Source organism: Neoarius graeffei, chromosome 4, assembly GCF_027579695.1.
Source record: "Neoarius graeffei isolate fNeoGra1 chromosome 4, fNeoGra1.pri, whole genome shotgun sequence".
NCBI lineage: Eukaryota > Metazoa > Chordata > Actinopteri > Siluriformes > Ariidae > Neoarius > Neoarius graeffei.
Window position 1 is genome coordinate 37,579,174 of NC_083572.1, and position 22,717 is coordinate 37,601,890.

General features: G+C 41.5%; 1 protein-coding gene across 1 annotated transcript in view; it reads left to right on the forward strand.

The window, feature by feature from the left end:
- Positions 1–7,057: 7,057 nt before the first annotated feature.
- bin1b (bridging integrator 1b) overlaps positions 7,058–22,717 on the forward strand; it is a 197,869-nt gene continuing 182,209 nt past the window's right edge. Inside the window, exon 1 of the mRNA XM_060919212.1 lies at positions 7,058–7,435. Within this exon, the coding sequence (XP_060775195.1) occupies positions 7,355–7,435 (81 nt within the window). The 5' untranslated portion in view covers positions 7,058–7,354. The remainder of the gene's footprint in view (positions 7,436–22,717) is intronic.

Genomic DNA, 22,717 nt, shown 5'->3' on the forward strand with positions numbered 1-22,717 from the left:
TGCCATCTAGTGAATGGAATATTATGTTGCAACTGGTTTAGACAAGTTACATGTAGGTAGTGTTTTACCCACATCTGAGGAGATATCAAGCACATGGCCACAGCTGAACCTCCCTAATATATGTATGTAAGAGAGGTAAAATGAACTGATTTACAAGATCATGTTAATTTCGATGAAGACCTACAGTGGATATAAAAAGTGTACACACCCTGTTAAAATGAGAGGTTTTTCTGATGTAAAAAAAAAAAATGAGGCCACGGTAAATAATTTCAAAACTTTTCCCACCTTTAATGTGACCTATAACCTGTACAACTCAAATGAAAAACAAGCAAATTTGTTAGGGAGAAAAAAAACCCCCAAAAACATATAATTAGCTAGTTGCATAAGTGTGCATACCCTTAAACTAATACTTTGTTGAAGCACCTTTTGATTTGATTACAGCATTCAGTCTTTTTGGGTAGGAGTCTATCAGCCTGCCACATCTAGACTTGGCAATATTTGCCTGCTCTTCCTTGCAAAAGCGTTCCAAATCTGTCAGATCGCGAGGGCATCTCTTGTGCACAGCCCTCTTCAGGTCACCCCACAGATTTTCAATTGGATTTAGGTCTGGGTTCTGGCTGGGCCATTCCAAAAAATTTTGGGGGGTCATTGTCATACTGAAAGATGAAATTTCTCTTCATCTTCAGCTTTCTAGCAGACACCTGAAGGTTTTGGGCCAAAATTGACTGGTATTTAAAACTGTTCATAATTCCCTTCACCTTGACTAAAGCCCCTGTTCCAGCTGAAGAAAACCAACCCCAAAACATGATGCTGCCACCACCATGCTTCACTGTGGATATGGTGTTCTTTTAGTGATACACAGTGGTGTTTTGCGCCAAACATACCTTTTGGAATTGTGGCCAAAAAGTTCAATCTTGATTTCATCAGACCATAACACATTTTCTCACATGCTTTTGGGAGAGTTGATGTATTTTCCTTGCAAAATTTAGCCGGGCCTGGATGTTTTTCTTTGACCCTACCTCATAGTCCAGACATACAGTGGTACTTGAAAGTTTGTGAACCCTTTACAATTTTCTATATTTCTGCATAAATATGACCTAAAACATCAGATTTTCACACAAGTCCTAAAAGTAGATAAAGAGAACTCACTTAAACAAATGAGACAAAAATATTATACTTGTTCATTTATTTATGAAGGAAAATGATCCAATATTACATTAGCAAAAGTATGTGAATCTTTGCTTTCAGTATCTGGTGTGACTCCTTTGTACAGCAATAACTGCAACTAAACATTTCCAGTAACTGTTGATCAGTCCTGCACACCGGCTTGGAGGAATTTTAGCCCATTTCTCCATACAGAACAGCTTCAATTTTGGGATGTTGGTGGGTTTCCTCATATGAACTGCTCGCTTCAGGTCTTTCCACAACATTTCGATTGGATTAAGGTCAGGACTTTGACTTGGCCATTCCAAAACATAAACTTTTATTATTCTTTAACCATTCTTTGGTAGAGTGACTTGTGTGCTTAGGGTCGTTGTCTTGCTGCATGTCTTGTAACCTTTTCCAGCCTGATGAGCATCAACAACGCTTTTTCTGAGGTCCTCAGAAATCTCCTTTGTTCGTGCCATGATACATTTCCACAAACGTGTTGTGAAGATCAGACTTTGATGGATCCCTGTTCTTTAAATAAAACAGGGTGCCCACTCACACCTGATTGTCATCCTATTGATTGAAAACACCTGACTCGAATTTCACCTTCAAATTAACTGCTAATCCTAGAGGTTCACATACTTTTGCCACTCACAAATATGTAATATTGGATCATTTTCCTCAATAAATAAATTACCAAGTATAATAATTTTCTCATTTGTTTAACAGGGTTCTCTTTATCTACTTTTAGGACTTGTGTGAAAATCTGCTGATGTTTTAGGTCATATTTATGCAGAAATATAGACAATTCTCAAGGGTTCACAAACTTTCAAGCATCACTGTATGGAGAATGCGGGAGATTGTCACATGTAGTACACAACCAGTATTTGCCAGAAATTCCTGCAGCTCCTTCAGTGTTGTTGTAGGCCTTTTGGCAGCCTCCCTGACCAGTATTCGCCTTGTCTTTTCATCAATTTTGGAGGGACTTCCAGTTCTCGGTAATGTCACTGTTGTCCCATATCTTCTCCACTTCTTGATGACTGTCTTCACTGTGCTCCATGGTATATCTCATGCTGTGGAAATTTTTTTGTACCCTTCTCCTTACTGATACCTTTCAACAATGAGATCCCTTTGATGCTTTGTAAGCTCTCTGTGAACCATGGCTTTTGCTGGAGGATGCAACTGAGTAAATGTCTGAACTTTATTTGGGGTTAATCAGAGTCATTTTAATTGATGGCAGGTGTGTACCCAAAAAGACTTAATGCTGTAATTAAATCAAAAGGTGCTTCAACAAAGTATTAGTTTAAAGGTGTGCACACTTATGCAACCAGCTTATTGTACATTTTTTTTTAATGTTTTTCCCCTTAACATGTTTGTTTGTTTTTTAATTGAATTGTACAGGTTATAGGTCACATTAAAGGTAGAAAAAGTTTTGAAATTATTTATCGTGGTCTCATTTTTTTCCATCAGAAAAACCTATTTTAATGGGGTGTGTACACTTTTTTTTTAAATCCACTCTATATGTGTACACAGTCTGCACTTTCTGGTTAGAACACTGCTCTAGATCATTATGTGGGTGGTGGTACTGCTAGTATAGTACCCTGGTAATAGATTTATCATAATGCTACCATCCACTTAGGACGCTCAGTGGTGGGTTGGTGGTAGCATTATTGGACCTAGTTGCAACTAGCAAGGACTTGATTGTCTTTGACACAAAGGAAATCCCCAGGCCTTCTGCAGTTGAGGTGGTCTGCAAGATAAAGTAGATTGGCCAAGAGCAGTTTGACGCCTTCATTAGAGAATGCCTGCTGGAAAGAACAAAGCCAATAGATGATCTCATACAAAGAAACAAGCTGACAGTTTTCAGACTCTCTGCCGTGAGAAAAGTAGCCAGAGGAAAGCAGCAGCTCGTTTCTCTCAAGAAAGAAAATAGGAACTCTTCTCAAGGCTGTACATTGCATGCCAGACATGGGATGGAAACCTCAAGGAGTTCTTCTGACATGAAGATTAGGCTTGTCCCCCAGCTTTATGTGATGGAGGGAATCTCCATCTAGGTTTGAAGGGTGATCTCCTGTCAGATTGAGGTCCCTGAAGCCACTTGCATTGTTCTTGATGTGGCAGCCATTATTCAGATGCTGAAGCCAGCTACAGCCAATAACTTAGGTGGGGTTTACATTAGACCGTATCAGCGGATCATCAGATTAACGTTTTTAAAACGATTAGTGTGCACACAGCAACGCCAATACACGATTCGCGTGCACATAGCAACGCCAATACACGGATACGCTCGGCTCCGCAGGCATCCTGCACCCCAAATCACTCCGCCCTGAACAGCGAGTGCCCTCTGGAGGGTGCGCACTCCGGCCCTGCGCAGCTCACAGAGCGCGCGAGTATAGCGCACGAGCAGTGATTTGGGACTGAGCCGCTGTGTGTGTGATCTCAGTGCATATCACTTACCACTTGCAAGTGGAAGGATGGCAAGCCTAAAGACAATCATAACTACACAATGGGCAGTATTTGCATCAGTATTTGCAGTATTTTCATACTTTTATACTCTTTAATGAAAGGTGATACAAGGCGGAAGTCCGCGCCGTTTTTCAGCAGTCGTGTCACATGACCAACGCCAGCGAATCAGGAAGGTGGATGTCACAGTGACGTTGTCCAATGACGACGCCAGCTAGAGCTCAGCACAGCGTATCCGCGTATTCTCAATGTTTACACAGCACCGGACCAGACACGATCTAGATTGAATACGTGGACCCTGGCGGATTCCTGTTTCCCGGCGTTTCCAGGCGTTTTAATGTAAACGGACAGTGCATCCGCGAAGAAAATGAGACAGATACGGTCTAATGTAAACTTGGCCTTAGCTGAGTACGCCCAAGAGATCATCATCCCCTACATGGCCAGAAAGCTTCAAACTACGTCTTGCCTGGATCTGGTCTGGGACCACTACATTGAGGATTCACTGAATGCCAGAGCATGAGATAAGTAAGAACAGGGCATATGCAGATGGGTTGTGGCCAATACTGCCATCCCAAAAAACTGGCAGAACTACCTTTAAGTTGACACCAACAAGACAGACCTGTTCAAATTCCTGTCAGAAACTCTCCTTATGTGGTTTATCTAGGAAGACAAGCAGCTTCTCATCACTGAGGGTGAGGCAGTCCTCAGCAAGCTGGCACTGCTAGATGTGGTCTCACTTATGCCATGCACCCACGAGACAGCTGCCCCCCCCACACACACACGGTACTGCACGCAGTCCATGCATCCAAGCACAGTCACCACAAGATACTGATCCAGACTGTTGACACTGATGATGTGGTATTGGCTGTGTCTGTGGCTCAAGGTCTCTAACCTGAAGATGAACTTTGGCTGGCATTTGACAACAGCTTCAGATACTTGGCAGCCCATGAATTGGCAGTGGGTTTCGGACTGGAAAAGGCATGTGCCCTACCGATGTTCCTTGTGCTGACTGGGTGCGACACTGTGTCTAGTTTTGCAGGGCATGGGAAGAAGACTGCCTGGGCAGTATGGGTTGTCCTGCCTGAACTGACTACAGAACTACTGAAGCTGTCCTCTTCACCAGATGTTATACCAAACACTGCCATGGACACAATTGTTTGGTTTGTCATCTTGCTGTATGACAGGACCAGCACATGTACTGATATCGACAAAGCACAAAAGAAACTGTTTGCACGAAAACACAATGTGCAGCTCATCCCACCTACAAAGGCAGCACTGGAGGAGCACGTCAAGAGGGCTACCTACAAGAATGGCCATGTGTGGGGGCAGGCCCTTACTGCCAGCACCAGTGCTGCCTTCACCAACTGATTGGGGTTGGAGGAGAAACCCTGAGGGCACATATGAACCACACTGGACAAGAGTCCCAGTGGCATCACACACCTTCTATGAGCTGCGGTCATGCAATTGCAAGGTGGGTTGTAGGAAGCGCTGCAAATGCAGAAAAATTGCACTTGAATGCACAGCTCTGCGTATCTGTGAAGGGGAGTGCTCACACAAATGACTTCAGTTAACAATGCTGATGACACTTTGTGAAATGCTACTGCTTGTGTTTTTCTGTTTTATCTTTGCTTCCCTGTTGATACAAACTAAGGATATTAAAGGAGATGTACTTTGGGCTTGCTGCTATCCCTAAACAAGTCTGTAATTCTACAATGTAATTCTGTTAAAACCTCATGAAAACATATTTGGTAGCCAAGTTGGTCTATACCAGGATTAGTTACTGATCTATCAAGCAAAATATTATATACTCAGGTAAAATATGGCATATGCATGCCAATAACTGTGTCTCAGATAAGCAGAACGGTGAGAAATGAGATGCCGCTGGCAGCCATATTGGAAAATGGCCACCATGATGAATATTTCCAGTGGCTCAATATCCAAATTTATTTGTAATGTTTTTCCATATGTGTGCCAAATTTGATGCTTTTATCATAAAATGCAGAATTGTTTTGGGAAATTTAGTTATGCTGCCCCACTAACTGGCATCCTATCCAGGATATATGCCTACTGGGAGCACTTATTCTTCACAGCAATCCTGACCAAGATAAAGCTATGATTTGTAAAACTTTTTTTTTTTGGGGGGGGGGGTAGCAAAACGGGCGGCACGGTGGTGTAGTGGTTAGCGCTGTCGCCTCACAGCAAGAAGGTCCTGGGTTCGAGCCCCGGGGCCGGCGAGGGCCTTTCTGTGCGGAGTTTGCATGTTCTCCCCGTGTCCGCGTGGGTTTCCTCCGGGTGCTCCGGTTTCTCCCACAGTCCAAAGACATGCAGGTTAGGTTAACTGGTGACTCTAAATTGACCGTAGGTGTGAATGTGAGTGTGAATGGTTGTCTGTGTCTATGTGTCAGCCCTGTGATGACCTGGCGACTTGTCCAGGGTGTACCCCGCCTTTCGCCCGTAGTCAGCTGGGATAGGCTCCAGCTTGCCTGCGACCCTGTAGAAGGATAAAGCGGCTAGAGATAATGAGATGAGATGAGATGGGTAGCAAAACTAAAAACACATCTCATCTCATTATCTCTAGCCGCTTTATCCTGTTCTACAGGGTCGCAGGCAAGCTGGAGCCTATCCCAGCTGACTACGGGTGAAAGGCGGGGTACACCCTGGACAAGTCGCCAGGTCATCACAGGGCTGACACATAGACAACCATTCACACTCACACCTACAGTCAATTTAGAGTCACCAGTTAACCTGACCTGCATGTCTTTGAACCCTGGGGGAAACTGGAGCACCCGGAGGAAACCCATGTGGACACAGGGAGAACATGCAAACTCTGCACAGAAAGGCCCTCGCCGGCCACGGGGCTCGAACCCGGACCTTCTTGCTGTGAGGCGACAGCGCTAACCACTACACCACCGTGCCGCCCCTAAAAACACATCTGAGTTGCTAAAGCACATCACTTCATTTTAACCCAAATCATTATTTTTCTTTCTTTTTTTCGTTGTCCTGACTGTATCAAAGTAAGTGACGTGTGGATACCCACCCTGCTGACTTCAACTTCAGAAGGTATCCTTTTGCCAGATCACTCGATGTAGTTTGCCTGTAGTTATTGAATAATGACAAAGTGACAATCCCACTTCCAGCTTCCCACATCATATTAGTATGAAAAATATTCAAGGCAAAATTCAAACTTATTTTTTTTCTTTTGCTTCTTCAGTTGTGAAGCTGACTGCATATGCGCGATTAAAATAGAAATACGACTAAAAATAGAGTGATCTACACTAGATCACTCTTGCCAAGCAATTTGTGGGCTGTCGGCTAATGAATAAATCAAGTACCAACAACTGTACCTTTAAGGGGGGTTGCAGGAGGGGTAATCTACTCGCTTTATTTGTTTTGTTTTTTTTAAAGATGTATTTAAAACATTTATGCTGCCGGGGGAAAAGATAACACTATGATTGTGAATAACCGCGTATTCAGTCACTGACTGCAGTTATTTATGGTGTGTGTGTGTGTGTGTGTAGACAGCGTCGGTATAATTAGTCGAATTCGCTTTTAAAGGGGCTGTCACTCGGGACACTCAGCGCTGTCTTCACGATCCCTTTAAGACGTTTTGCCAGCAGTGCGAGTGAAGACTTGAGCCTTCTGAAGTTTATTTTAATTTTTTTATTTTGTTTTTGAGCTATTCCCTTTTTTGTTCCACTTATTCTCGTTCTTAGCCCAAGGCATCTATACCGAAACTTACATCATGGCTGAGATATCGAAAGGGGTAAACGCCGGGAAATTGGCTAGTAATGTACATAAAAGGATAACCCGGGTACAGGAGAAGGTAAGAGAATGAAAAACGCCCTAAACCTACCTTTTATTTTCTCGTTACTGTGTTTAATCTGTAGTACATTGCTATAAATTGGTTATCCATTTCTTCTGTCAGCTGGCGAAAAGTCAGGAAGGAAACTGGACTGTTTGCTGTTAATTACTGTTGCATTGGTCCTGCGTTTATTTCAGGAAGATTTCGTGACTTAAAAATAATCAGACCTACTTACTTCAGGTTGTATTATTGCTTATATAGGTCACAAGTTATGTCCAGTTAACTTATACACACACTGTATATATAATAGTTTTTTTTTTTTTTTTACTACTGATGATCATTTGTGCAAGTGTTAATTAAATAACGAATAAAATAATTTCTCTTATTAATTAGACTATGCCTACAGGTTTTAGTAGTCTCAATGGCAAACTTTGCTATAGTCCACACACACAGTCCACTCTGAAAGTCATGGAACCGGGACAGATAAGAATTTCTCTGGTCATTTCCTGCTGTTTACATCGAGATGGGTTTAAAAACTTAACATGGCACCTTTTGTTTGAACCTACCCATTTTTCAAGTGAACAAAAATATTGGAATATGTGACTGACATGGTGTTTCTTGTTACCCAGGTGTGCCCTTTTAGATTTTTTTATTTTTAATTGTTTTAAAAATGTAACGGTTTGAACAGTTAATCGTTCTGAATGTGTATTTTGGTTTGAGACCGTGGCTTCACCCCGAGCAAAAAGTAGTATACTTAAAGTTCATTTTATTAAGTATGCTTCAGTATGTTAAAGTATGTTATTACACCTAAAAACACTGTCATTCAATTTGTAAAAGGTGATATCACTGATAACATTGCCTAAAAGTATGTCATTCTACCTGAAAACACTGTCATTCCTTTTGTAAAAGGTGATATCACTGATAACATAACCTAAAGGTTTGTCATTCCACCTAAAAACATTGTCATTCCATTTGTTAAAGGTGATATCACTGATAACATTGCCTAAAGGTATGTCATCCCACTTAGAAACCCTGTCATTCCATTTGTTAAAGGTGATATCACTGATAACATTAGCTAAAAGTATGTCATTCAACCTAAAAACACTGTCATTCCTTTTGTAAAAGGTGATATCACTGATAACATAACCTAAAGGTTTGTCATTCCACCTAAAAACATTGTCATTCCATTTGTAAAAGGTGATATCACTGATAACATAACCTAAAAGTATGTCATTCCACCCAAATTCACTGCCATTCCATTTGTAAAAGGTGATATCACTGATAATATAAGGTAAAGGTAGGTCATTCCACCTAGAAACAGTCATTCTATTTGTTAAAGGTGTTATCACTGATAACATTAGCTTAAAGTATGTCATTCCACCTGGAAACACTGTCATTCCATTTGTAAAAGGTTATATCACTGATAACATAACCTAAAAGTATGTCATTCCACCTAAATTCACCATCATTCCATTTGTATAAGGTGATATCACTGATAACATAACCTAAAAGTTTGTCATTCCACCTAAAAACACTGTCATTCCATTTGTATAAGGTGATATCACTGATAACATAACCTAAAGGTTTGTCATTCCACCTAAAAACATTGTCATTCCATTTGTAAAAGGTGATATCACTGATAACATAACCTAAAAGTATGTCATTCCACCCAAATTCACTGCCATTCCATTTGTAAAAGGTGATATCACTGATAATATAAGGTAAAGGTATGTCATTCCACCTAGAAACAGTCATTCTATTTGTTAAAGGTGATATCACTGATAACATTAGCTAAAAGTATGTCATTCAACCTAAAAACACTGTCATTCAATTTGTAAAAGGTGATATCACTGATAACATTGCCTAAAAGTATGTCATTCTACCTGAAAACACTGTCATTCCTTTTGTAAAAGGTGATATCACTGATAACATAACCTAAAGGTTTGTCATTCCACCTAAAAACATTGTCATTCCATTTGTAAAAGGTGATATCACTGATAACATAACCTAAAAGTATGTCATTCCACCTAAATTCACTGCCATTCCATTTGTAAAAGGTGATATCACTGATAATATAAGGTAAAGGTATGTCATTCCACCTAGAAACAGTCATTCTATTTGTTAAAGGTGTTATCACTGATAACATTAGCTTAAAGTATGTCATTCCACCTGGAAACACTGTCATTCCATTTGTAAAAGGTTATATCACTGATAACATAACCTAAAAGTATGTCATTCCACCTAAATTCACCATCATTCCATTTGTATAAGGTGATATCACTGATAACATAACCTAAAAGTATGTCATTCCACCTAAATTCACTGCCATTCCATTTGTAAAAGGTGATATCACTGATAATATAAGGTAAAGGTATGTCATTCCACCTAGAAACAGTCATTCTATTTGTTAAAGGTGTTATCACTGATAACATTAGCTTAAAGTATGTCATTCCACCTGGAAACGCTGTCATTCCATTTGTAAAAGGTGATATCACTGATAACATAACCTAAAAGTATGTCATTCCACTTAGAAACAATGTCATTCCATTTCATGAGCTGAAAGCATGTCATTCCACCTACATTTCAATCGTTATTCTATTTATAAGAATCTGAATGACAAGGGACCATTTATTGTTCAAATCACTAGCTGTCATTCGTCATTCCATTTCATGCGTCATTCACTTTAGGGAGTCCCCTTCAGTATAAGTATAGCAAGTATACTACAGACCCTGTAATTTTAGTGTACTAGAAAGTATACAAATTTAATACTTTTTCAGACTAAATTGGAACATTTCAGGTTTATAAAAGTATACTTTAAAGTTCATTTTAAGTTTGCAAAAGTACACGTTAAAGTATACAACACGTACACTCATCTATATGCTATCAATGTACTTGGTATATCCCTCTCGTATGCTTAAAGTATACCACAAGTACACTTATCGATGTGATGAGTAGCATGCTATAGATGCACAATGGTGTAACATAGGGAAAAAAATTAAAAATTCAGGTTTTGATTTTATGTACTAAAATAACTATTAGGCACAATTTTTACAATATCTATAATAAATTAGTTGTTTTTGCCCATTTTAACCTTGAAATCAGCATTTTAACGATTACCCATAATGCATTGTTTATCGCGCTAAAACAAGCAAAAACGTCATAAGACAGTGGAAATACTACCTTTACTACCTTCATGTGGCGTCTTTCTCGATCGCACGTGCCTAGAAGCGTACCTTCTAGAACATTCCTGGGTGGTCACGGACTGTCATGTAGCCTAGTTCGGTTGTGAAACTCGCTAGGATGGAGTATTTTCGCGAGTTTAGTGGCAAACTTTTGCGCCGCAATTTCTCTATTCTCGAAATTTGTAACCTGAAACCCTACAAGAAATGTTTCATAATGTTTGGGATTTTGAAAAATGCTTCTAAGCAAGTTTATTTCGCTGTATTTTTCCGTGAAACTTGGCATAAATCATCCTTAAGTGATGAGCGTGACATTGTTATTTTGGTATGGGTCATGGAGTTAGTTGGAAGCGGGAGAAATGCGAGTTTCTCAGCTACAGCAGCACTTCTCACCATAGATGGCTGGCGTGTTTCACAGCGTTTGGGATTTACTAAATCTCTAGACCTACTGAAGCTACAAGGATATAAATCACCAGGATTCTAATTTACTGGGTGAGAAGTATTATATATTTTTTTGAAAGGTTTATTCACGCTACAAGTCCATGAAAGTTGGAATTGTTCGTGAGGGGGTTAGTTAGATTTTGGTAGCGTGACGTGCACAACAAGCAAAAGAAAAAACAAATTTTCTTCCGAATTTCCTTGCGTCATCAAAATTATTTTTTGATGCATTAAAAGACTGTTTATAATATTTAAGCGAATTTTTTTTTTTTATTATAGAGAATATTTGATCAAAACTTTCAAAACAGCATTCAAAGTGATTTTTCACGGGTGTAAATGTTACGCGTGACATCCATAATTACGTTAAATTTTAAGAACTAAAATTCTGTTAAAAATTCTAGATTTGTGCTATCATTCTGGGGTTTTGCTGAATAATACTTTAGGGAGTTCTCTTACAATGCTGAAAATTCAATGAGTTTTGGTGAAATTCTAGAAAAGTTATTTACATTTTAACGCGCCTGATAGCGATTGTGCTCACACAGCGTGCTACTCGTATATACTGCCATTGTACTAGTTAGGCCAAACAAAATAATGTGTTTCCTGTTTCCTGGGTTTTCAAAATAGGGTAGGTAGGTAGGGGAAAAAATTTGTTTATCCCAAAAGTTTACGACAAATTTTCTAGGGTAGGTAGGAAAAAGTGAGAAGTTTCCTTTGAAAACTTTTTTGCAAAATACTCCTTAAACGTTTGCAACTGATCCCAGAATGTCAGAACTGTGTGATTTGTTGTAGGAAACAATGTTGTAGTTACTCTATAGTTCTTCATTTGGAAATATTTTTAATTGTTGTGAATATCTTTTGCATTGCAATAGGCTGATTTGACAAGCAAACATTTCTGTCCACTGTGTCGCTTTTTGTTCCGAGGCGAACCTCCATTTTATAGGCACCCGGAAGAATCGATGAAATATACTGCGCATGTGCAAGCAGTCATTTACATCCGACCCTTCGAGGCATGAACACAAGGGTGGCCAGTTTTTCTACTTAAAAACCTAAGATAATCATCATTGTAACACTAGCAAGAATACGCAGCATTGTTCAGCTATGTATTCAATTGCATCTAACGATGACGCCTGTCTAGAAATGCCTACGAAATTTGGCTTTGCTGTGACCTTCGGTGTCCGAGTTATAAAAATTTAAAGGTGGGCTGGAGCCATGGATCAAATCAAAACTTAAGTCGCTGAGCAGCGCTTGCACGGTGGCGAATGACTGGCCGAGGCACCGTCCTACCAGGCCGTGCCCGCGCTGGTTTGAAAGGGCTGGGGTAGAGGGAGGTGCGTGTTGGTTGTCAATTTACTCCTGACGGGCCTCGTGTCTTTCGGCAAATACCGAGTGGTTTATATGACACGCCCTAGCGGTTCTCGTTTGACTCGCCAGGTGGCTGCCAAGCAGGTAGGGTCGGGCACGAGAAATAGTTTGTTTATCGTGGTCATAAACAGTTGAAGGGCCGCAGTGTTTTTACAGGGTCAGTCGGGTAACCGGAAACACACATTATTTTGTTTGGCCTTATATACTTCGAGTCCCTATTTTTAGTTTATTATTGTATACTTTAAGTATACTGTTATAAACGTTGGTTATTTCACTAGTTTACTTGTTATACTTTAAGTTTGCTTGGCATATTACTTGTAGCTTACTATTTATATACTGGAAATATACTCCTTAAAGTATTCTTAAAGTTTACTCATACTGTATGTACACGAGTGTGATGCATTTACAAAATCACAAGACAGAATGTTGAAAACAAGTTTGATATATTTTCGAACATTTCAAAAACAAAGACCTATGAAATCAAGTCCTTCCTTACTGGAGAAAATGAAAGGAAAAAGTGCACATTTGCATGTAAAAATGTAAACATAATGGTCTCTTGATCAATAAAGGCAAGTCAAAAGTTTTTCTGTTTTTGTGTATGATTTTAAGGTACATAAAGATAATGCAATTGAGCACACATACTATATACTGTAAAGTTTTAAACTCCAGCATTATATTATATTAATATATAAATTAAATGTTAAGCATGAGTCAATGACTTGACCTTATTATGCACTTGGAGCAAGATATAGTATTAGTACTTTGTGGCAGAAAAACATAAGTATACTAAAGTATAAGTTTTAGTATTAAAGTATAAATGTAAGTCTTAGTATTAATGTACTTAGTCTTAGTTTTGTTTATACTTTTCAGTATAAGCCAAGTATACTTCACTATACTATTCTTAAGTATATAAAATATAGTTTATAAAAAGTCAACTTCAAGTATACTTCTTCAGTTTTAGTAAAAAATAAGTCTACTCATAGTACACTTGAATAAACTTCTTTTTGCCAAGGGCACTTGTGAAGACAGTTGTTTAAAAGGATACATCAGCATGAAGATCAGAGAGCTGTCTGTGAAAGAACCGCAAGCTATTTTAAATCTGAAAAAGAGGGAGAAATCAGAACCATTTCACAAGCATTGGGCATAGCCAATTCAGCAGTTTTTATGTACTGAAAAAGAAAGGAGAGGAAAAAGACATGAAATAGGTCAGCCAAGGAAAACGGCAGCAGTTGATGACAGAAATATGTGAGAACTGAAGAAAACCCCTAAAACTACAACCAGCGACATCAACAACCAACCTCCAGGGGTGAAGGGATCACAATCCACCATTGGAAGAATACTTGGAGAAATACAGAGGGACATAACACAAGATGCAAACCACTCAACAACAGTAAGAATTGGAAGCCCAGAAGAAATACAGAGATGAGCCACAAAAGTTCTGGAACCAAGATTAACCTCTACCAAAATGATGGAAATGCAAAAGTGTGGAGAAAAAAAATCTCTGCTCATGATCCAAAACATTCAGGGCCATTAGTCAAGCATGGTAGATGCAGTGTCATAGTTTGCACATGGCTGCTTTGGAATTGGCTCACTAATCTTTATTGATGTCACTCATGATTGTAGCAGCAGAATGAATTCCGTGTACAGAACATTGTCTGCCAATTTACAGAAAAATGCATCCAGTCTTATTTGGAGGAACTTCATAATGCAGCATGACAATAACTCAAAACATACTACAGCTAACAACATCATGGGGGGGTTGGGGTAAGGGGAATATTTTAGCCTGGTCACCAGACCTTAAAGTGCATATCACAGGTAAATTCAGGAGCAAGATCAATGTAATTATCCTATTTTATATTAAACTTTAGTCAAATATCTGTCACATTTTAGCATTTTGTGCAATTTTTTTTTTACCTTGCACAATACCAGAAAAATTCAGTTGAAATCAAGTCATTTGAGGTGAATTTGTCCGCCTCTGAAAAAACTTGGCTTTTGGATTTCCCGGCAAACACTGATTTTCGTGATGTCGCGTGTGGGATGCCTCCTTCTGAATCCTACATCAGCGCTGGTTTGTTTATGAGAAAACGACCTGGTGGTTTTCTGCAAATTTCTTCAACGTTATCACGTAATTATTAAAATGGTTAACAGATGTATCGTAGGAGGGTGTAGCAATGCCAATCTTGATGGGATTAGCACTCATTGTTTTCCAAAAGACCGGACAATGAGAGAGAAATGGGAGCGCTTGGTCTACACAGGCTGTGCACTGAAACTGTGCAAGCTCTCGCAGCCTGCTGGCGCTTCCGCAGGTAACGTCACGAATCTGGCTCCAGACTCCCTTGGGATTTTTCCAGACGCATTTTGTTGTTTCATTTTTTTCTGCTGTAGACAGATGGCCTTGTGCAAAATTACCCTTCTGGAGGAGTGTGTAAAGGGACATTCTTTCATATAAAAAACCCCTGAAATTGGTCCAGGATATGCACTTTAAGCAAATTGAGCATGGATTTCAACTTCTGAAGAAGAAACAGAAGGAAGAAAGCCTCAAACAATTGAACGAAGCTGTTGTACAAGCCTGGAAAACATCACAAAAGAAGAATGCAACAGTTTGGTGATGTCAGTGGGTTGTCGGCTAGATGTAGATATTGCAAGCAAGGGATATGCAACCGAATATTTAAGTTATTCCACGAAATCGAGTCGTACATGAGCTGATAACCGATGAGGCTATCTTTGGCTAGTCTGCCACCAAAGGTGCCATGTTTTAAGTTGTTTAACACATGTAAATATCAGGAATTGAAAGCTGACCGTCTGATCCATCGTCATTCATGGATCAACCTCCAGTGAGATCATCATCATCATCATCATCATCATGCCCATTAGCTTTGCAAATTATAAATATAATCATATTAACTACTTCTGTTAATTAATAGAATACTATTACCACTATTAGTTGCAATTAATTAATAATACAACCGAGCATACCATTACAGCTGGGCCTACTTTTTCCACTTAAGGTGTAATATTTGTATATTGGGTGCCATATTTGTCTATTAGGATGGTAATCGTGCTGTGTTGTTTGTGATGTGCATGTTGAATGTATCGTTGTGACCAAGCATCAAGAAAAATTCCTAATACATGTAAATTTATGGCGGCACGGTGGTGTAGTGGTTAGCGCTGTCGCCTCACAGCAAGAAGGTCCTGGGTTCGAGCCCCGGGGCCGGCGAGGGCCTTTCTGTGTGGAGTTTGCATGTTCTCCCCGTGTCCGCGTGGGTTTCCTCCGGGTGCTCCGGTTTCCCCCACAGTCCAAAGACATGCAGGTTAGGTTAACTGGTGACTCTAAATTGACTGTAGGTGTGAATGTGAGTGTGAATGGTTGTCTGTGTCTATGTGTCAGCCCTGTGATGACCTGGCGACTTGTCCAGGGTGTACCCCGCCTTTCGCCCATAGTCAGCTGGGATAGGCTCCAGCTTGCCTGCGACCCTGTAGAAGGATAAAGCGGCTAGAGATAATGAGATGAGATGTAAATTTATATGGTGAATAAAAATTATTAGGATTAATTGATATTTATTAATTTGCTGTATGTATACACTTATTTCATGATGCGCTAAATATTGGTGCATGTATTACCAGTATTTATTCCAGTTCATATTAATCCATGCTCAAATAGGGCCTGAACTTGGGAGGGTAGTAATGAGAGCATCAATGTGGCATACATTTATTTCCATAAATTTTCTTTCAGTAAATGTGATTCTCATTATTTGCTGAACTAATTCAGTTATTACCTGAAAAAGCCTGAGAAAACATCTAAGTAGTCAATTTCGCTCCCCTTTCTATGTTAAGCTGGGCATACACTGTGCGATTTTTTTCAATCGCGGTATTCAGCTGCTGCTCATACTGTACGAGTGAATTGCAGGGGTAAACAGCACGCAGCTTACGATTCCTGTTCTCACACTATACAATCCGATGCTCGGATCCGATGCTCAGGATTTCAAACAGGTTTGATTTTCATCCAATCGATCAGGAGGAGGTCGTGAGGTGTTAATCGCTTGTCGTTACCCCATGTATACTACACAATCCGAGACGCATGATTGAGCCAAAACTCGGCCCGATCTCCAAAATAGTCGCACGAGTGAAAATCGTGTCAAAATCGGGCCAAAAATCGCACAGTGTATGCCCAGCTTTAAGGGAGCTCATTAAAATGATGCCACCCCCTCATCTGAGTATCTTTACTCATGGCTTGAGAACTACCTTTGTGAATGAATATTCATAAGGAAAGTGCAACCTGATTGACTGGTGGAAGAAGCAGGTGGGGTAAGCAGTGCCTCATTATTATTTAAAGGAACAGGCACTCAAATGGGCTCTTTTGAACAGGCTGTTTAGAGAGGGTGAGAAAGGGTATTCTTTGTGGTATTTTAACCAAAGCACATTACAGACATTTCATTAAGATCCCATGGGACGGTGATAACTTGTGGAAAATGGGTATAATGTCACCTTTTAAATTCTCAAATTCAATAGATTTTGAATTCTCATTCACATAGAATGGTCACAATTGAGCCCGGAACTTCCAGGTCCTGATCTGCACCTTTGCGCTCCACTCTGCATTTTTCCCCATTCTCCCTGCGTTGTGTTAGCACACCTGCTACATGTTTATCAGCCACCCCATAGACCCCTTCGCAGTAAACGTCATTCATACGTAAGAGGAAATTGCACGCGCAGCCTGGACCCAAAAAAGACTCAGCGACGGTAGAGACGAGAAGAAATATTTGGAAGAAATGCCTAGTTGTTGTGTTGTCGGGTGTCAGAATCGTAGCAGTGATGGGGTTAAAATGTACAGAATTCCAGCAGGATCTCACCCATTCCAAAAAAATCGCCGACGTCTATGGCTACAAGCCATCAAACATGTAGACTGGGATGAAAGCACCATCAAAAATGCGCGGGTTTGCAGCGCCCACTTCATCACAGGTAAGATCAGGCTATTTATTAAATCTTTCTTTTTTATTCTTTCTAGTCTTCGTTTATTGATGTAGCAAAATACTTTGGTAACGTTTGTCTGATTAGCTGGGTCATAGTTACACAATGTAATGAATATTGTTAGCATGTTAACTTAGCTTTGCATGCAATTTTATTTGTAGGAGAGGTCTCGCTTGACTCAAGCAGTCCAGATTTTGTGCCATCATTATTTGTGTATGCCGAAAATCACAATTTTAAAGCAAGGATGGAAAGGTAAAATTGTGTGCCCTCACTCTAAATGCCAACTTGCGTTGACTGCTCTAACCTAGCTCCCGCCCCGTTCAGTTTCATTTCTGCTCTCTGCCTCTCGCTATTTACACAGCTCTGATTTCTCTTAGCTGCACTCTTTACACTATCATTCCTTTCATGCCATTACCTCCTGCAAATTGCTGTTTAGTGTTGGTATTTGCTGTTGTAGCTAAAGCCACATTGCCATCACATCACTGGCATAATTTGATTAAAACAAAATGAATATGAATGTCCCATTGTTAATCAAGTTGTAGTCTCGCTGTAACCAGAATGTTGATGGCAGGCTACTTTTGTAAATAGGTTTTTTTTTTTTTTTTTTTTTTGAGTTTCACATTTTTTTGTAAATAGTATGACTGCCTTCAGGTATCAGAAGAAAACTTACTAACATCGTCCGTTCACTCTTTAATTAAATACGGATCCGGTAGGCGATGTCCACTTGTTAGAGTTAACTTATTTATGTAGCATTCTCGATCTTGTAATGACAATTGTTTTGCATAATCTGACAGCTCATAATGCCGGTCTATGGGCAGTGCCATTGTTTCTGAGTCCAGGCTGCACGCGCATCCTGGCAGCGGTCGGTTTGTTTACAAACATGCGAAGGGGTCTATATAAACACACCGAGGAGATTTATGCAGCGTGGATAAATACTCACTGTAAGTTTTGTCTTGCTCATGTTCTCGTTTATGCTCATGCGCTGTTCCTTGACTTTGTTTACGTTTTTGGATTACAATATTTGCCCACTGTTTTTGGCACCTCTCATTGTGACTTTTAGCTTTGGACTTTGTGTTGATTATGACTTTGCTTGTGGTTTTTTGGGACTTAACGCCATCTTCTTGCAAATCAGTAAATTGGCTTTGGATTGTGCTGCTGCGCCTGTCACCTGCCTGCCTGCCTCACGAATCAACTCCTCAGGTATGTTTCCTCTCAGTTTCCTTAGTTGCACATTGGGTCCTATCTGTTTCCATGGCCTTTGGATCGTGACAGAATTTATCCACCACCACCATGGACCCAGCAGTCTACGATGTGCTTAAATCAGTGTTTGCTAAGCAGGGCTCTGTCCTGGGATTGCATCAACAAGAGATCATAGCTGTTTGCCAAAGCATGTCTTCCACCACTGATACCCTACAAAGACTCTCCACACAAATGGAGAGCCTCCAGGTATCTATCGTGGACTGACCAGCATCAGCTCCACCTAGTCAATCTGCCGCACTGACTTTACCCCCCCCCCCCCCCCCCCCCCCTTGTGAGCCTTGGCTACCCACTCCACAGCCGTATGATGGTGCCCCTGGCATGTGCCGTTCATTCTTCTCACGGTGCTACTTGGCCATGGAACTTCAGGCGTCTGCCTTCCTATCGGAGAGCTCCCAAGGAGCTTATGTCATCATGCTTTTAACAGGAAAAGCACGGGAATGGGGAACAACCATTTGGGATGCCAGGGCACCCTGCTGCTCGAGTTTCAAAGAGTTCTCTGAGGAGATGCTGAAGGTTTTCAACCATTCCCCCAAGGGCAGGGAGGCAGCAAGACAGCTGATGGGGCTGCAGCAAGGTGCCTGCTCCATTCATGATTATGCCATTCAGTTTCGGACTCTTGCCACAGCAGTTGACTGGGACGCCAGTGCCTTGCATGATGCATTTTTTTCATGGACTTAATCATGCCCTCCTGGATTAGAATGTGCCTCATGATCTGCCTGATACCCTTGGCTTGGCTGGACGGGTAGACACATTTTCTGCGCAACCAGAGAAGGGATCGGAGATGGAGCCGAAGAGCTGCACCTAGAACTGTTACCCCTCCAGCAGAAGGTGCCACCCCAGTAGAGTCAGAGCCCATGCAATTAGGCAGAACCCAGATAACTCCCGAGGAAAGAAGGCGTTGTTGAGAAACTAATTCCTGTTTTTATTGTGGACAGTCTGGACATTTCATCTCCTGCTGCCCAGTAAAAAGGCTCTGCCCACCAGTAGATTTGGGGATATGGGTGGGTGTCTCTACATACACTTCCCCTGCTGTTAGGTCGACATTGACAGTTGAGGTTTCGTTCCAGAACCAGGTCCAGTCTGTTCAAGCCCTCATTGATTCCGGTGCTAATCAGAGCTTCCTGGGTGGAAGAAATGGGCATCCTTTTGCATCAGCTAGATTGCCCCTTGTCACTCAAGCTCTGAATGGGGCTGAACTCTGCCCCATCTCCTGTGTCTCTGACCCTGTTACTTTGAAAGTTTTTGGTTACCACATTGAATCAATTACGTTCTTCGCTATGACTGACTCCATAGAATTTATTGTCCTGGGTCTCCCCTGGTTATGCCTCCACAACCCCCACATTAACTGGAGTGATGGGACCATTCTCTCTTGGAATACTCGTTGCCTGGCTGCTTTCCTATCATCTGCTCAGACTCCCCTGGCCCCTTTTGACACCAGCCCTGATGAGACTACTGATCTCTCTAATGCGCCTCCCAAATGTCTGGATCTTCATGTGGTGTTTAGTAAGACTTGTGCCACCTCTGCATCTCAGGCTGGTTAGCTCAGTTGGTTAGAGCATGGTGCTAATAATGGCAAGGTTGTGGGTTTGATCCCACGACCTTTGGGTGGCACAGTGGTTGGCATGGTTGTCTCACAGCAAGATTGTTCTGGGTTTGAGCCCAGTGTGGAGTTTGTGTGTTTTCCCCGTGTCTGCATGGGTTTCCTCCGGGTGCTCTGGTTTCCCCCAAAGACAAAGGTTAGGTTAGGTTAATATGGGACGGCCTTGGGCTGAGGTGCCCTTGAGCGAGGCACCTAACTCCCAACTGCTCTCTGGGCGCTGTTAGCATGGCTGCCCACTGCTCTGGGCATGTGTGTTTTGCTCACGTGTGTGTTCACTGCTTCAGATGGGTTAAATGCAGAGAGGAATTTCACAAATGTGTGACGAATAAAGTTGTGCTTTCTTTCCTCCACACCGACCCTATGATTGGAACCCACACCTCCCAGGGGCTGTATCTATTCTATTTCCCCCTTGGAGCAGGAGGCCATGGACAAATACATCTCGGAGTCTCTAGCGGCTGGCATCATTCGCCCATCATCCTCCCCTGCTGGAGCAGGGGTCTTCTTTGTGGAAAAGAAAGACAAGTCCCTCAGGCCCTGCATTGACTTGACTTGACTATTGGGAACTTGATGCTATCACTGTCAGGAATCGCTATCCCTTCTCACTCCTATCCACCGCCTTCAAATTACTTCAGGGGGCACAGTTTTTTACCAAGCTAGACTTCTGCAATGCTCATCACCTAGTACAAATAAGAGATGAGTGGAAGATGGTGTTTAACACTCTTACAGGCCATTGTGAGTATTTCGTTCTTCCCTTTGGGCTTACTCGGTCTTTCAAGCCCTGATCAATGACGCCCTGTGAGACTTCATTAACCAGTTCATTTTCGTTTACCTTGATTATATCCTCCTCTTCTCCCCCACATTGGAGGTCCAGCCGTCCCATGTCAGACAGATCCTGCAACGACTCTTAGAAAACCAACTCTTTGCCAAAGCAGAAAAGTGCAAGTTTCATAAGCACACTGTGTCCTCCTTGGGCTTTGTGAAATCCCTTGGGGTGGTACAAATGGACCCTGACAAGGTCAAGGTGGTCCTTGAGTGGCCTGTTCCCTCTTCCCGTAAAGCATTGCTTTTTGGGGTTTGCTAATTTTTACCAAAAGTTCATCAAGAATTATAGCACCATTGCCGCCTCTCTGACTGAACTCACATCCTCCAAGCACCCCTTCTCTTGGACCAACCATGCTGAGAAAGCCTTCTCTTAAGAGCGGATTCACCACGGTCCCAGTCCGCATCATCCCAGACCCTGCCATTCATTTCATTCTCGAAGTAGATGCCTCGGACACTGGTGTCGGGGCTGTTCTGTCCCAGAGGTCAGCCAAGGACAACAAGGTACACTCCTGTGCATTCTTTTCTCATCACATGACCCCAGCCGAATTCAACTATGGCATTGGGGCTCATGAATTGCTAGCTATCAAGCTGGCCTTAGAAGAATGGAGGCATTGGCTGGAGGGGACTGAGATTCCATTTATCATTTGGATAGACCATAAGAATCTTGAGTACCTCGGGACTGCCAAACGTCTCGATGCACGCCAAGCCAGGTGGTTTGTTTTTCTCCTGCTTCAACTTTGTGCTCTCCTTCAGACCTGGTTCTAAGAATGTCAAGCTTGATGCTCTTTCCAGGCAGTTCTATCTGGACTCTGAGCAAGACACCACTGAGCCCATCCTTCCTGCCCCTTGCCTTGTGGCCGCTGCCCAACTCGACATGGAAACCACTGTCCAAAATGGCCCTGTCCAGCGATCCAGGACCAGGCAATGGTCCACCCAACTATTTGTACGTGCTCCCTTGCATGCACTCCCCACTACTGCAGTGGGGGCACAGCTTTCTTCTAGCCAATCATCCTGTGGCAGCCTGGACCCTTGCTGTCCTTAGGCACCGTTTCTGGTGGCTGACCATGCGGCGAGATGTTAGGACCTTTTGTGGCAGCTTGTGACGTGTGCTCCAGAAATAAGACTAGCAACCAACTGGCTGCTGGACTATTAAGGCTTCTACAGTGTTGCTTGAAAGTTTGTGAACCCTTCATAATTTTCTATATTTCTGCATAAAAATGACCTAAAACATCATCAGATTTTCACACAAGTCCTAAAAGTAGATAAAGAGAACCCAGGTAAACAAATGAGACAAAAATATTATACTTGGTCATTTATTTATTGAGGAAAATGATCCAATATTACATATTTGTGCGTGGCAAAAGTATGTGAACCTTTGCTTTCAGTATCTGGTGTGACCCCCTTGTGCAGCAATAACTGCAACTAATGTTTCTGGTAACTGTTGATCAGTCCTGCACACTGGCTTGGAGGAATTTTAGCCCATTCCTCCCTACAGAACAGCTTCAACTCTGGGATGTTGGTGGGTTTCCTCAAATGAACTGCTCGCTTCAGGTCCTTCCACAACATTTCGATTGGATTAAGGTCAGGACTTTGACTTGGCCATTCCAAAACATTAACTTTTATTCTTCTTTAACCATTCTTTGGTAGAACGACTTGTGTGCTTAAGGTCGTTGTCTT